Source organism: Dothidotthia symphoricarpi (assembly GCF_010015815.1).
Source record: "Dothidotthia symphoricarpi CBS 119687 unplaced genomic scaffold P153scaffold_4, whole genome shotgun sequence".
Classification (NCBI taxonomy): domain Eukaryota; kingdom Fungi; phylum Ascomycota; class Dothideomycetes; order Pleosporales; family Dothidotthiaceae; genus Dothidotthia; species Dothidotthia symphoricarpi.
The window spans coordinates 736980-748717 of record NW_022985011.1 but is presented as its reverse complement, the minus strand read 5'-3'; the positions used below and the strand labels follow the sequence as shown (position 1 = coordinate 748717).

Sequence of the window (11738 nt, the reverse complement as noted above, 5' to 3'; positions counted from 1 at the left end):
CGAGTCACTTACGCTCTTGAAGAAACCACTGTCTGACTACGGAAAGACGCGCAAGAAGCGCATGATGCTCTGGATATCGGTGTACTCGTTCTGAAACGGCGTGCCCGTCATTGGGAGTTTGTGTACGGCCTGCAGTCGGTTGGCGGCCTCGAACGTGTCGGAACTCGAGTTCGCGATCCTGTGCGCCTCGTCTAGCACTACCACGTGCCATTCGATCACAGGTAGGACGCTGTCACACCGACTAGGCTTGTCGTGAAATTGAGGATCTTCGAAATTGGCGAAGAATCTCTGTCTGTTTCGCTGCAGAGTCATGTTTTCGTAGCGGAGCTTCTCGTATGTGGCTATGACGACGTCGAACTCTTCGAGTTCCTCCATCGTGTACTCCGCCTTACTTATCAACCACGTCAGCAAAATCTGGCCACCGGGCGCACGGCTGGGGACTCACGGTAAGTGCAGACGTTGACAGGTGACTTCAGCCTCATGTTCTACTCAGTCGCCCAGAGAGTCACGAGGCTTAACGGTAACAGAACGAGGTGGGGCTTGTATGCGATCCTCTCGCGCGTCGCAAGAAACGCTACCTATGAGTAAAAAATGATGCAACGGTTGTCGTAGAGCGGGAAACTTACCAAGAGCGACAAGCTTCTTGTTCATCTCCATCTCCAAGGCTAGCAGCACCCCAATTCCACCATTCTCGTAGTCTTCATCAATGAGCTGAAATGGCCGGGCATGATGACCAAAGAATGGCAAGTTAACGGCCTCGGGGGTCGTGTTGGTGGACGTAGGACCCGCGGTCGCCGCGGACCTTTTGTTTTTCCCCTCGACTATGAGATCGAACGCGAGTTGCATCGGATCGTGCATCGGATCGTCGCCAGCGGCTTCTCCTACAGCGGTGATGTCGAATATCAGCAATGATCCTCACATTCGGCCAGTTTCTCGAAAGATGCGCGACCAAGTCTCCATTGTGATCACCGGGGTTGTGTCCTTAAACCTAACGGCCTTTTTCCGCTTGTAGTTTATTAGTTGTCCGAAGAACCTTATTTTGGCGTATGATTGTAGCAAGAAGGTGTATGTATGAGACAGTTTAAAGTACGCATGAAAAGCAGCGCTAGCTTTGGCGTTTGGACCTTGCTATATACGTCACGTTTGTTGTTCTTTCACTCCAACCTCGACACCTCGCTTCGGTGAAACAGTAATCGCCACCCAGACCAATCGTCGCTAAGTAAGAGAACCTCAAACGTCGACCTTTTGCCATTAATTAGGTGAAAATGCCCGCCGTCTCACTCCCGGATTTTCAAAACAACCCCGCCACAGCACATCTCAAATACGATACAATACCGACTCCCGCGAGTTCATTCCATTCTATCACCCCACCCCCCTCGCGGTCTTTTCGCAGCCCGTGTCTATTATGGTAACGAGTACATATCTGCTCGTGGCGACAAATAGCTAAAACTACTAGACCGATGCCATGGAATGGCAAGGCGACTACATGGGCCCCGTCGCCAAAACCGAGATTCCGCAAACCCTCAATGCCCGCAAAGCGTTTCTGAAAGACGTCTGTGATGTCTACGCTGTCTGGCGCCTGGACCGAAAAAACGTTAACAGGACTGGCACCGACAAGCCAACTTACAAGCACAAGGTGCAATTTGCATGTCTGATCAAAGACAAGTTCTGCGTTGTTGCAGAAAGCGACATCGATGTGGACACTACAGAGTTCGGAGGCGGGAGAGAGTGGAAGGCAAAGGCCTTGGAGCATTGGTTGAAGCATAACAAGGATGCTGTGCGAGAGTCGCTCGTCAAGAAAGGGTTGACAGCGGACACCGAGGACGACATGGCCTCGTCTAGTCCCGAGGCAACGGCTCGGCGCGCGGCTGCTTTCACGCGACACGACGTGGTCAACGACAGTGTCCTCCAGGCAATGGGCCGCGACATCCAGGAGGCCGCGGGATTCACTATGCCTGTTCCGATTCGCATTGTGGAAGGCATGTTGAAATTCGCACGAACCTTGCGAGTCAGCGCTTGGATTGACCCATTCTACACCGAATGGGTCATGGTGACCGGCCAGGCTATTCCGGTTCCCAAGATTATCCCCAACAACCGCACCAACAACGACTCTAGCGAGAGCAGCGAGAGCGACAGTCAGCCCCCAAAGAAGAAACAGAAGATTCTTCCAAGTCTGTTTCGTGATGCGGACACGCCCGACAGAGTACGCGAGACTTTGCTCGAGGCCCAGAGCGTTGCCATCATCGTAGACTTGGAGCAAAGCGGTGATGAGATGGAGGAATGAGTGGATCATGCGGATTCTAGGAGTGAGTCGAGTTGAAAAGAACATAGCTTTCCGGCCTCTGCTCCCTATGAGCATGTCTATTTTTTGGATGGTTCGAACATAACCACGAGGCTTGGATGCGGGTTTGAATATCCCAACAGTACGAGTGTGCGAATTCATATCCACGATGTTTCTGCGCCCTTCTCGTATGCATCCACTGTGACAAGAATTCTTGGTTGACAACTACTCTTTCTTTGTGTTCCACGCTTGGAAGCCAATGACTTGGATTGTGTGTGATGAGCTTACAGTGGTCATTCTACTCTGCTAGAACACGTTACAGTCCACCCACGCCCCAATATTCTGCTTCTTGAATGGTTACATATCGCTGAGGCGCACTCATAGCACAAGCTTTGGCTGATAATTCCGTCCAACTCATTACATCTCATGGTCTGGAGCCTACTGTGAGATCTGAGTGCCGCATTAGATGCATATCAATATCATCGTATCCGGAAAGGCGTGCTGCCGCAGAAGTCAAAATATCTCCACACTTGTCCAGAGGTGTCGAGATCTTTCGCTGTTCAGTTTGGATTTCCCCTTCCCTCTGTCGAAACCGTGAAACCATGTTCCCGAAAACTCACCTGAGGCCGCAATTCACATGAAATTCCACGAGCGAAACCAAACCCAGGACGTTCTCGAAGCGCCAACATGCAGCCGCTATCCTTGATCATACGTAACCGCCGCAGGGATGTCAGCCATAGTAAGGAGAAGACATTAGACTTACAACAAAGATGGGAAATAGATATGCTTGGAGTGGTCGGGAGTCTTCTGCAATGTAGTAGAGCGCCTACTACATGCCAGAGTACAAATGAGCGGAGCTGGCGTCGACCAAGGCTATCGATCTCGAGATAGAATGATTTCACCAGTTTCATATCCACTAGCCTTTACCAATCATGAAAACTATGTCCATGGAGCATACAGAACCTTCAGTAGTATGCTCTACCTTCAAAAGAACGAAGGGCGTGACAGCTACACTAACATTTGATTTGCGATATGTAGTGCAAAGAGATTAACCAAAGATAATCTACTCTGCAGTTCACATCATAATCAATGGCTGAGAATCGCTGCGTTAGTCGCTGAAGTGAGACAATAATCGGTCAGGAAGCAGTGCTGGTAGAATCCCGTGATAACCAATGTCAGTCTTGATAGACGCGTACAGAGTATTCGAAGTCTTCAAAACACACTTCCACGGTGTTGAGGAATGTCATGTATAGCCTGGTATCCGTCAGCGAGATGTTGAGGAGAATAACAATGGAAGTTGCCAACCGTTTGCGAGAACCCATCCGGGCATTCATTCGAGCCCAGCACATCAAGACATCTGTCCAGCCCATACAGCGGATTTTGCTTCCCATCGCAAAATCACATGACATGGGAGATCTGTGATGTTCGGCTTGCTCATAATGGTTTTGTCGTCAGCCGTACTTTCCGAGTCATGACTTTTGTCTGTTTGTTGGTAAACGATGCCTCTGAGAGTACAAGCATGAGTGATTTCGATGATCATACAAGCTGATACTAACACCGCAGGCAAGTATTCGCTCTACTCATAGCACTCGCAATACTCAAGAATGCAAGACACCGAGCCCTACATGGCTAGGCTAGGGCATGGAAGAATTTTCCTGCTAGAGTAGACCAGAGTGTGCGGGAGCAGGAACGAGCCCACATTCAGATTGGATGGCGGATCCAGGCCATCTTGAATTACTATCGGAGGCGCAGCGCGGCATTGATCTGCCTTAACTTCAATATTTTGACAGGCAGAGGCAGCAGAACTTCGGAACAAGATGATACAGCGGCAAAGCGTAAGGTATACCATTGTATTTATCTTCAATCGATACTCCGGGATCATCCTTGATTGATTTACTTTCTTCGGAAATTCCAATACAAACAACGCTGGCTTACAAGTGGGTTCAACCACTACCGGCGCTACTCCTAAGCTTGAAGAACACTCCGAAAAGACAAAGAAAAATTGGACACGCCAAATCGTACGACACGCTCACTAAGGCACCCACATGGAGACGTCATCTTGGCTGCTCTGATCTGTAATTGCTGCACGAGGAAACACGCAAAGACCCACACCTTCCGTTTTCGCAACTACAGTTGCACAGATTCTCTCCCGTTGCACACACAGAGAGCAAGCGACAGGACCAGGTAGGTTAGTCTTCGTGCTTGAACGGTAGATCCGCTGGTTAAGACATTTTGTGTTTGCTTTCCTTACAGCCCTTCGAAAGTCTTCTGCCCTGGACTCAACATATGTCTTGAGTGAGTCGATAATGCTGTTGCGAATAGTGGCTTGAAAGGCATCAAGAGGTTTGTATACGTTGCTTGAGATGCACAAGACGATTGGGAGTCCAGTCAACGCGGAAGCAGTGGCGGGAATAGACAGTAGGTTGTTGCGAGTAGCGAGAATTGGGGCAGAGACAAAGCCTCGGTTGAGCTGTGATGTTGAAGTAGTCGAGGGTGTTGGCGATATCGAGTGTTGGGATCTCTCTACGTCCAGCAAAACTTGGGTTGACTCGTCGACAGTCGCCACGCTTGTTGGGTTCAATTCATCTTCTAGGACAATACCAGTCTGGGGACAAGCGTTGACAGACTCAGGCTGTGACTGAGACGATCGGGCAGCGATGAATGCTCCGAGATCATCTTGGAAACGTCGAAACTTCCTTCGTTCAATTTCGAGAGCGATGCGTGATTCGTCAAGTTGCTGTTGGGTACTATGGAGTAAAACAGTCTTCTCGCTAACGGTGGAGCAGAGACTGGTAATTGTTATATCAGACTGTGCTTGCTTTGCTCTCAGAGACAGGATGGTCTCATCTTGTGCTGCGATTGTCGACCTGTCCACTCGAATTAAACCTAAATGAATCAGCTGCTGAATGCTTCCGGTCATCAAGCTTCTTACCTCCAAGCTGCTCGGCCAACTCCACTAAGATGTGGTGCTCCTTTTGACTTTGTAGACAGAGCTGCGAGAGCTCGTGGATAAGCTTGAGCGTTTCTGATTCGTCACAACGGGCTGAGCGCTCGGCTTTGATCAAATTCATGCGATAGATGGCTTGGGCTACGGCCTCTTCCATGTGATCAGCCATGCTGGTTGCTCGATTGGTGTCTCGGGGGGAGGAAAAAGGCGTGGTGGGAGAAGCGAAAGCAGGGTGGAGAGAAAAATGAGAGGTAATAAAAAAGTTTGTGTCGTCATCATTAAACGAGAAGGCGCATCAATGCCTGCACAAAGGGCTAAAGCAGGCTATAGGCGAGGGGAAAGTAGAATAGATAAGAGTGAAAGCAGAATAGGTAGCGGTGAAATCTTCATGCAGCCTGAACTAGCCTGGTAGTCGACATACATCCGCTAGCCTCACTTCTACACATTCTCCCTGACGCACATTATCTTCTTCTATATAATCGCCATCTGCCAAAATCATGTCAATCATGGATATTGAGATGGCCGATTGCGACACCTCGAGTTCCCTAGCCTCATGCACATTCAGAGAAGCAGGCAAGCGAAAGCGTGCCGAAGACGATTTAGGCAATCGAGAGAGGGTCTACGACTTCGGGGAGCGCTTTGATGAGACTCAAGTGTAAGTAAAGCACAGAAGGTAGCATTTGAACATACTGATAGTTTTCAAGTGGTCAAGACGACAGGTCAGGCGATGGTGAGGGCATAGATGATGCCGAGGGCATTGATGAAAGCGACCTGGTTCACCTACCCATCCCGAATCACGCGCAGCAGCAAGCAGAGAACCTCGCTCGGTTCCCGCGAGTCAATTACTCAAGCGCTCTGGGACGAAGCTATGTATCACTGATTGACGCCATCTTCAGCGAAGAGCGAGTCCCCAACATCACCAACGCCAACAACAACGTCCAACAGCAGCTGTCACTTTGTAAGCTTTTTGCCAGCGTACCCAGAACCATACTCGAGGCTCTCTTGGATGGGTCTTTGGCACACAAGGATCTCAAAAAGCATGACGAAGAGATTCGTCAATACTACCACGATGTACCAGGCCTTCTCGCAGACCAACAACACGATTGGATCAAACAGAGCGAAGCCAAAAGTGCCCCAGCCCTGTACGCTCGAATGCTGACGAGCGAAGACGGAGAAGCACCTAGCCCGCAAGACTATATGGCGCTCTGCAACATTCTGCGAAAGTACGCCAATGGCGACCGCCATAGCGTCCTGTTGATCGACAGTGCACATAGTGATGTCGCCGAATCGAATGTCGTCGAACCGTACTATCTTGACGGCAAGCTCAAGCATGTCCGACAATTGTTCACATGGATCCGTGCGATTGAGCTTATGTGTGAAGCTATGCCGCGGGAAGAGTGGGAAACGCCGCACCCAGTACCACGCTGTTACATCGGATATGCCGAGAGCATCTTGGAATGCGATGCTCAGTACATGAGGAAGCAGTCATGCGCCTGGCTGGTGTCGTTGGTTGAGGCCGCTCTTGATGTCGTGTCTCCGTATAGAGGGTACCGGCTTCGCACCTACGCCATCTGCTTCTTCGCTGGAAAGGATGAAGTCGAGCTCGGCGAGCGGGCCTTTACGCGTTGCACCAACTCTTACATTTGCTACGGAGGTTTTAACGTAGCTCCGCCAGGCCAATGCCCCAGTGCTGGGTTAGCCGACTGGCATGCCCTGGAGTTGTGGCGAGAAGCACACACTCCGTTCCAGAGCAACATGAAGCACGAAGTTGGCAACCTGGAAGAGTTACAACATCAAACCGATACCGACCACCACCTTTTCTACATGCAGCTACGGTGTCAGGCTATCAACGCAAAGCAGGAATGCCAGCGCGGAGACATGGAGAACGGGGCTCTCATGGCAAACCTTCCACATACCTTAGCTGGGATCGAAGGCTTGGATCTCTCCAAACTCCTTTCAACAGTCGCCAGTCGCACTGCACCAAGGTCTTAGATAGAGGGTTCAGGGTGAGAGTAGGAAGAACAAAGCTGTAATGCAACAAGTCATGGATGGTAGGTGTGTGTTAGTATAATGTGTGTAGGTGAGAGAACTAGCTAAGGTAAGAGAATTAGCTACGTGATTCATGCCATATATACATGCCAAGACCCATGACATTATATGCAAGACGACCAAAGCCACTGGAAGGTTGAGGCCAACCACACCTGACCTGTTTGTCATCAAGAGAACGTCGTACTGGTCATTCGTCAAGAAGAGATCCTAGGCTGTTTCTCGCGGCTTTGGGTTGACCCATCCATCAAACCGCAGACAACAGAATCCTTTAGCCGTCAGGGCTATTTCTGTCATGTCAAGAGTGCATAGAATCTCAGAGAATAAGATGGCCTGTGTACGTTGCTCCTGTTGTATATTCGACTCCGCTTTCTGGCTGGTCTCTTTCTTGATATGCTCATTGGCGAATCGGCCTTTGCCTAGATGCTGCTCTAGGATTCCTACTACGCGTATCATCCGAGGTGAGGACTGCCAGTCTGCCTTTCTGGTTTTCATAAAAGTGTCGCGTCGCTCCTTCGCTGCTTGCTGAGGCCTTTTGGGCTTCGGCCTTTCGTCGACCGCCAAAAGATGCAGAAGCCATTCTTCGCGACGTCTGGTCTGTCTGCGATGTCTTCATCTCCGGTCTCGCCATAGCCGGCCGTTGCGCACGCGAGGTTAACTGTGCTGACTAAAGAAGTGGGGATAGATTTCCAATGGTGACGTAGAATGTAACTGATAGTGAATGTAGCAAGCCGGGACCTTACCTCTATCCGCACTAGTAGACCAAATTCACTGGGACAAAAGTATAGAGACTTCAACAGATGGTTTCTGCATTCTGCTGTTTACAGCTCTTTACGAGGTGTTTATAGACATTGTACATTCATCTGCATATCTACTCGATTTGCTGTGTAATGACTGTTACACAATGATGGATCTGGCATAGCACACGTGAGTTTTTTATCTTGGCTCTACTTTTACCATGTTAGACTCTATAGAATGTCACCCTTCCCCGAAATACAATCCTGCGAGTGATCAAGTTGTCCAGGAGCCATGCTAGAGGTACAGAGTACATTTCGTCCTACGTTTCGCTATTTATCCTCTTTCCTTTCCATCACACTACCTTAGGGACCTCCGTATCGTTTCATAGTTACAATATGTAGGTAGAGGAGTGACTCGTAAAGAACCGTAGTAGCGCGTGGCTGTGGGGTGTTGCACGTAATGTATCTATAGCGGCATAAAAGGCCAAGCAAAATACAATCATTTCTGCACGTTATTCCACCTTACTCGGCCCCGCCTCTCTATACAGCATCTCACTCACACTAGCACAAGTGACTGTAAGCAGCATCCCAAACTTCAAGGCATTACGTCACCCTGGAACCAGCGCTCGAATAGCTTTCCCGAACAAGCCTTCCACACTCATCATAGTCAATCCGACCACTCCATTCACGCAGCCTGCTGATCAATAGGACCGTAGGCCAACAATAAGGTTGAGCGAGTCTTTGCTGACGAAACCCAGCAGATAAGATTTGCGAGAAGTTGCTGGTTTCTGGCGTGTGACAGCTAGCAGTTGGGCCTGGTGAGAGAAGTTTGATTCACCAAGTTTCTGGCACGCTAGTGCTGCTAAGATAGATAAATGATCAATTCTTACTCTCCTTCTTCCCCTCTTCATTCCTACCTATTAATAACCTACGTCACTCCGATAAATAGGCTAAATTAGTTGTTGAGTTCAAGAAATATGTATATTCTGAACTGGAGTATCAAAAACAGAGCCTAAAGACTGTAGAAAGTAACGGAGAAAGGAATTATAATATAGTGAGATTTATGGCGAAATCAAACGATGTTTGAGATGTAATTATAGAGGTCACTTCCTCAAAGATTTACCCAATTCTACTTGTTGAGCTCAAGAAACTACATCTACTACAGCTCAAACTCTCAGTCAAGCGCAAAAGAGGGAAGTAGGCTGACCCCCGAAAATAACCCCCGAAACATTCTTGTGGCTCCTACAATCCACAAAATCACCCAATCTGAATCTACCAAAGAGTATGCTAGGCGTATACTGCCAGGACCTCGAGTTCAAGACTCTTACACTGATCAAGGATGTAGTTGTCGAGCTGTTGCAAACCTTTGCTACATTGACCCCTGGAATTTCAACTTATCAAGAGTCAGGCTTCTTAGTTCGCATCCAAGGTAGGTCGTTGCTAAGCAGTTATCATCTAGACAATTGTAATAGCAGTACGAAGCGCTTCATCCTAGACCCAAGCGTTGATTTTTCTCGATGGTGGGGGAAACTGGCAAACAAAGGCCTTGCCAATCTGGATCGAGAAGTTCGGTGACCCAGGTGATATAGTAAAGCCGCCACCGAAGCCGAAGCAGCCAAAGGCTTCGGCTCGCAGTACTATCAAAAGCCAGAGGCACAATCCGTCTGGATCGTCAAGGAAATCAAACCCTGCTGCGCGCTCTGACGAACTGAAGAGGCCGGCGTCTGGCGAGCTTGAACGCATCAACAAACGCGTCAAACCCGTGCACGACACGTCATCTAGCCCTCAAGTGAGAAACGCCCCTCGCTTCCGATCCCTCGAAGACATCGACAGGGCAGATACGTTCCGCCAATGGTACGATCTAGGAAACGACGTCTCGGCGACTATTGCATCGGACATGGCCGTGCTCCTCAAGTACGACACCGAGGCTCAACAGCCCCCGCCCGTCGAACTGCTGAAGAACATTCGGGGCAGAGCCCAGAATGTGTATCAGTCTTTGCCGCAAACCGACCCTAAGGGGATGTTTTCGGATCCCGATTGGACAGCCTGGGAATCGAAAGTGGTCAAGGTCCCAAAGCCTTCGGTGGTTGTCGAACAGCATGAGACGGGTTACCAGGGGCATGAGGCACTGCGTCGAGTTCTGCTCTTGGTCAAGGAGCTCAAGGAATGGCAGGCTAGAGGCCGCATTGCAGACGCCAAGATGACCGACGTGTAAATATCTTGGGTAGGCTCTGAGTTTTGATGTTACCACATCTACGAATCCGTGTCTTTGACACATACTTTATCTGGTCCTCATCTACAGGTTCAGGCTTTGGAGGCTTCACTTGGTGGGGATCACTTTTATGCAGATCGGAATGCGGCGTACATTTTCTTATTTTAGTTCTCTTCGATGAGTACTGAGTGATCATTTGGGACAATTCTTTCTATTCATGGCTATACTTCATAAGACCATAAGGATGCAGAGAAAAAGCATACTTTGTTCAGGATGATCATATTCATGAATGACTGTGACCCTTTCTATAAACTTTGGCTGATGATATGACCGCTTGTGTGCTCCGTTATATGATGCCGTCGGAGAGCAACTACTTACTAAATGGTAAGTTGCGCTTGGCTTCCAACAAGCTGGCTTCGAGTTTGTCGGCTAAGCTGGCATTCATGCGGAAGACGACCATAAGGTTGCATATGTGTTTGCCGATAATGGTGTCCACGTCTGCCTTGGCAGTTGTAGTTACCTCGAGCGCATTGCTTAGTCCTTTGTTCCTTTCGTTCGCGTCAATCAAGTCCTGCTGAATCCTACGGATAGAATGGAGGATCGTGTATGCGTCATTAGAGGCCCCCAATTGCACGTCTTTCAATGGTGCTTTTACGTCCCAGCCCGGCTCCTTAACAGCTAGCTGCATCTCCTCCGCACTGAAGGCATCGCCATGAATGCCCTGGTATGCGCTTAGGACAACGGTACGTGCCAGACGCGCTTTTCGAGGTTGTAGATCCTCTTCTTCGCCGCCTCATTCGCCTGCTCTGTTGTATTTGATGTCTTCTCCATGTCCGCGAATTTTGCCTCTGCTGGGTCAAGCTGCTGCTTGTGATTGGTTCGCTCTAGGAGGCTGGCTGGTCTTGTTTTGTGCGGCGACATGCCCACTCAAAGCAAACTTGAACGAATTAGCTGGTGGGGACTGCCGCTCGTCATGACCCTTACCTGCATGTTGATCGAGCAGTCTTGCCAAGCTGCGCTGTTTCTCTTTGCTGTAGATCGATAGGCTACCGAGTGTCGCGTGCAGGTGGAGAGGAGGCGAGTCAGGTGGAGGGAAGGCGAGTCGCGAAGGACGGTAACGCTGTGCCAAGCCACTAATCCCAAATGTGGCTAGTCTCATCGACCCTCACTCGAGCTCAATCAGCACAAAATCGTGAAATAAGTTGAGTTCGCTACATTTGGCCAACCAGAGCTGCGAGGATGGTATGTGTATGTTGTGTGGCAAGCTGGCTTCAAGCCCGAGAGCAAGATCCTGGATGACGGCCAGAATGATGGACTGAGACTTTGTCAACATTCACCATAAGCATGATTTCCAGTCTATTACGGTGTTTGATTCTGATGATGGATGAACTCGGTTCCAATCGGCGAATGTCCCGGAATTGAGGGCTGGAGATGCGTCCCAACCCGTACTTCTCCAGGCGGAGGATGAGGTCTTGGAGGGTCTGATTCTCGGTAGTCATTTCATTAGCGAACGTT

General features: G+C 49.5%; 6 protein-coding genes across 6 annotated transcripts; 3 read left to right on the top strand and 3 right to left on the bottom strand.

The window, feature by feature from the left end:
- Positions 1–36: 36 nt before the first annotated feature.
- On the bottom strand, positions 37–858 carry P153DRAFT_382363 (uncharacterized protein; the record flags this gene model as incomplete). Its single annotated transcript, XM_033670140.1, has 3 exons — positions 37–433; positions 490–574; positions 627–858. The coding sequence occupies 3 exons, from the start codon at positions 856–858 to the stop codon at positions 37–39; spliced, it is 714 nt and encodes a 237-aa protein (XP_033527128.1).
- A 607-nt stretch (positions 859–1465) lies between these two features.
- P153DRAFT_414392 (uncharacterized protein) lies at positions 1466–2284 on the top strand (the record flags this gene model as incomplete). Its single annotated transcript, XM_033672128.1, has 1 exon — positions 1466–2284. The coding sequence occupies one exon, from the start codon at positions 1466–1468 to the stop codon at positions 2282–2284; it is 819 nt and encodes a 272-aa protein (XP_033527127.1).
- A 2029-nt stretch (positions 2285–4313) lies between these two features.
- Positions 4314–5397, bottom strand: P153DRAFT_382361 (uncharacterized protein; the record flags this gene model as incomplete). Its single annotated transcript, XM_033670139.1, has 2 exons — positions 4314–5167; positions 5214–5397. The coding sequence occupies 2 exons, from the start codon at positions 5395–5397 to the stop codon at positions 4314–4316; spliced, it is 1038 nt and encodes a 345-aa protein (XP_033527126.1).
- Positions 5398–5734: 337 nt separating this feature from the next.
- Positions 5735–7220, top strand: P153DRAFT_354207 (uncharacterized protein; the record flags this gene model as incomplete). The annotated part of the gene is made up of 2 exons (XM_033666492.1): positions 5735–5883; positions 5933–7220. 2 exons carry the CDS (start codon positions 5735–5737, stop codon positions 7218–7220), a joined length of 1437 nt encoding a protein of 478 aa, XP_033527125.1.
- A 2075-nt stretch (positions 7221–9295) lies between these two features.
- Positions 9296–10226, top strand: P153DRAFT_393700 (uncharacterized protein; the record flags this gene model as incomplete). Its single annotated transcript, XM_033671255.1, has 2 exons — positions 9296–9440; positions 9514–10226. The coding sequence occupies 2 exons, from the start codon at positions 9296–9298 to the stop codon at positions 10224–10226; spliced, it is 858 nt and encodes a 285-aa protein (XP_033527124.1).
- Positions 10227–10593: 367 nt separating this feature from the next.
- P153DRAFT_382358 (uncharacterized protein) lies at positions 10594–11144 on the bottom strand (the record flags this gene model as incomplete). Its single annotated transcript, XM_033670137.1, has 2 exons — positions 10594–10944; positions 10971–11144. The coding sequence occupies 2 exons, from the start codon at positions 11142–11144 to the stop codon at positions 10594–10596; spliced, it is 525 nt and encodes a 174-aa protein (XP_033527123.1).
- Positions 11145–11738: the final 594 nt, after the last annotated feature.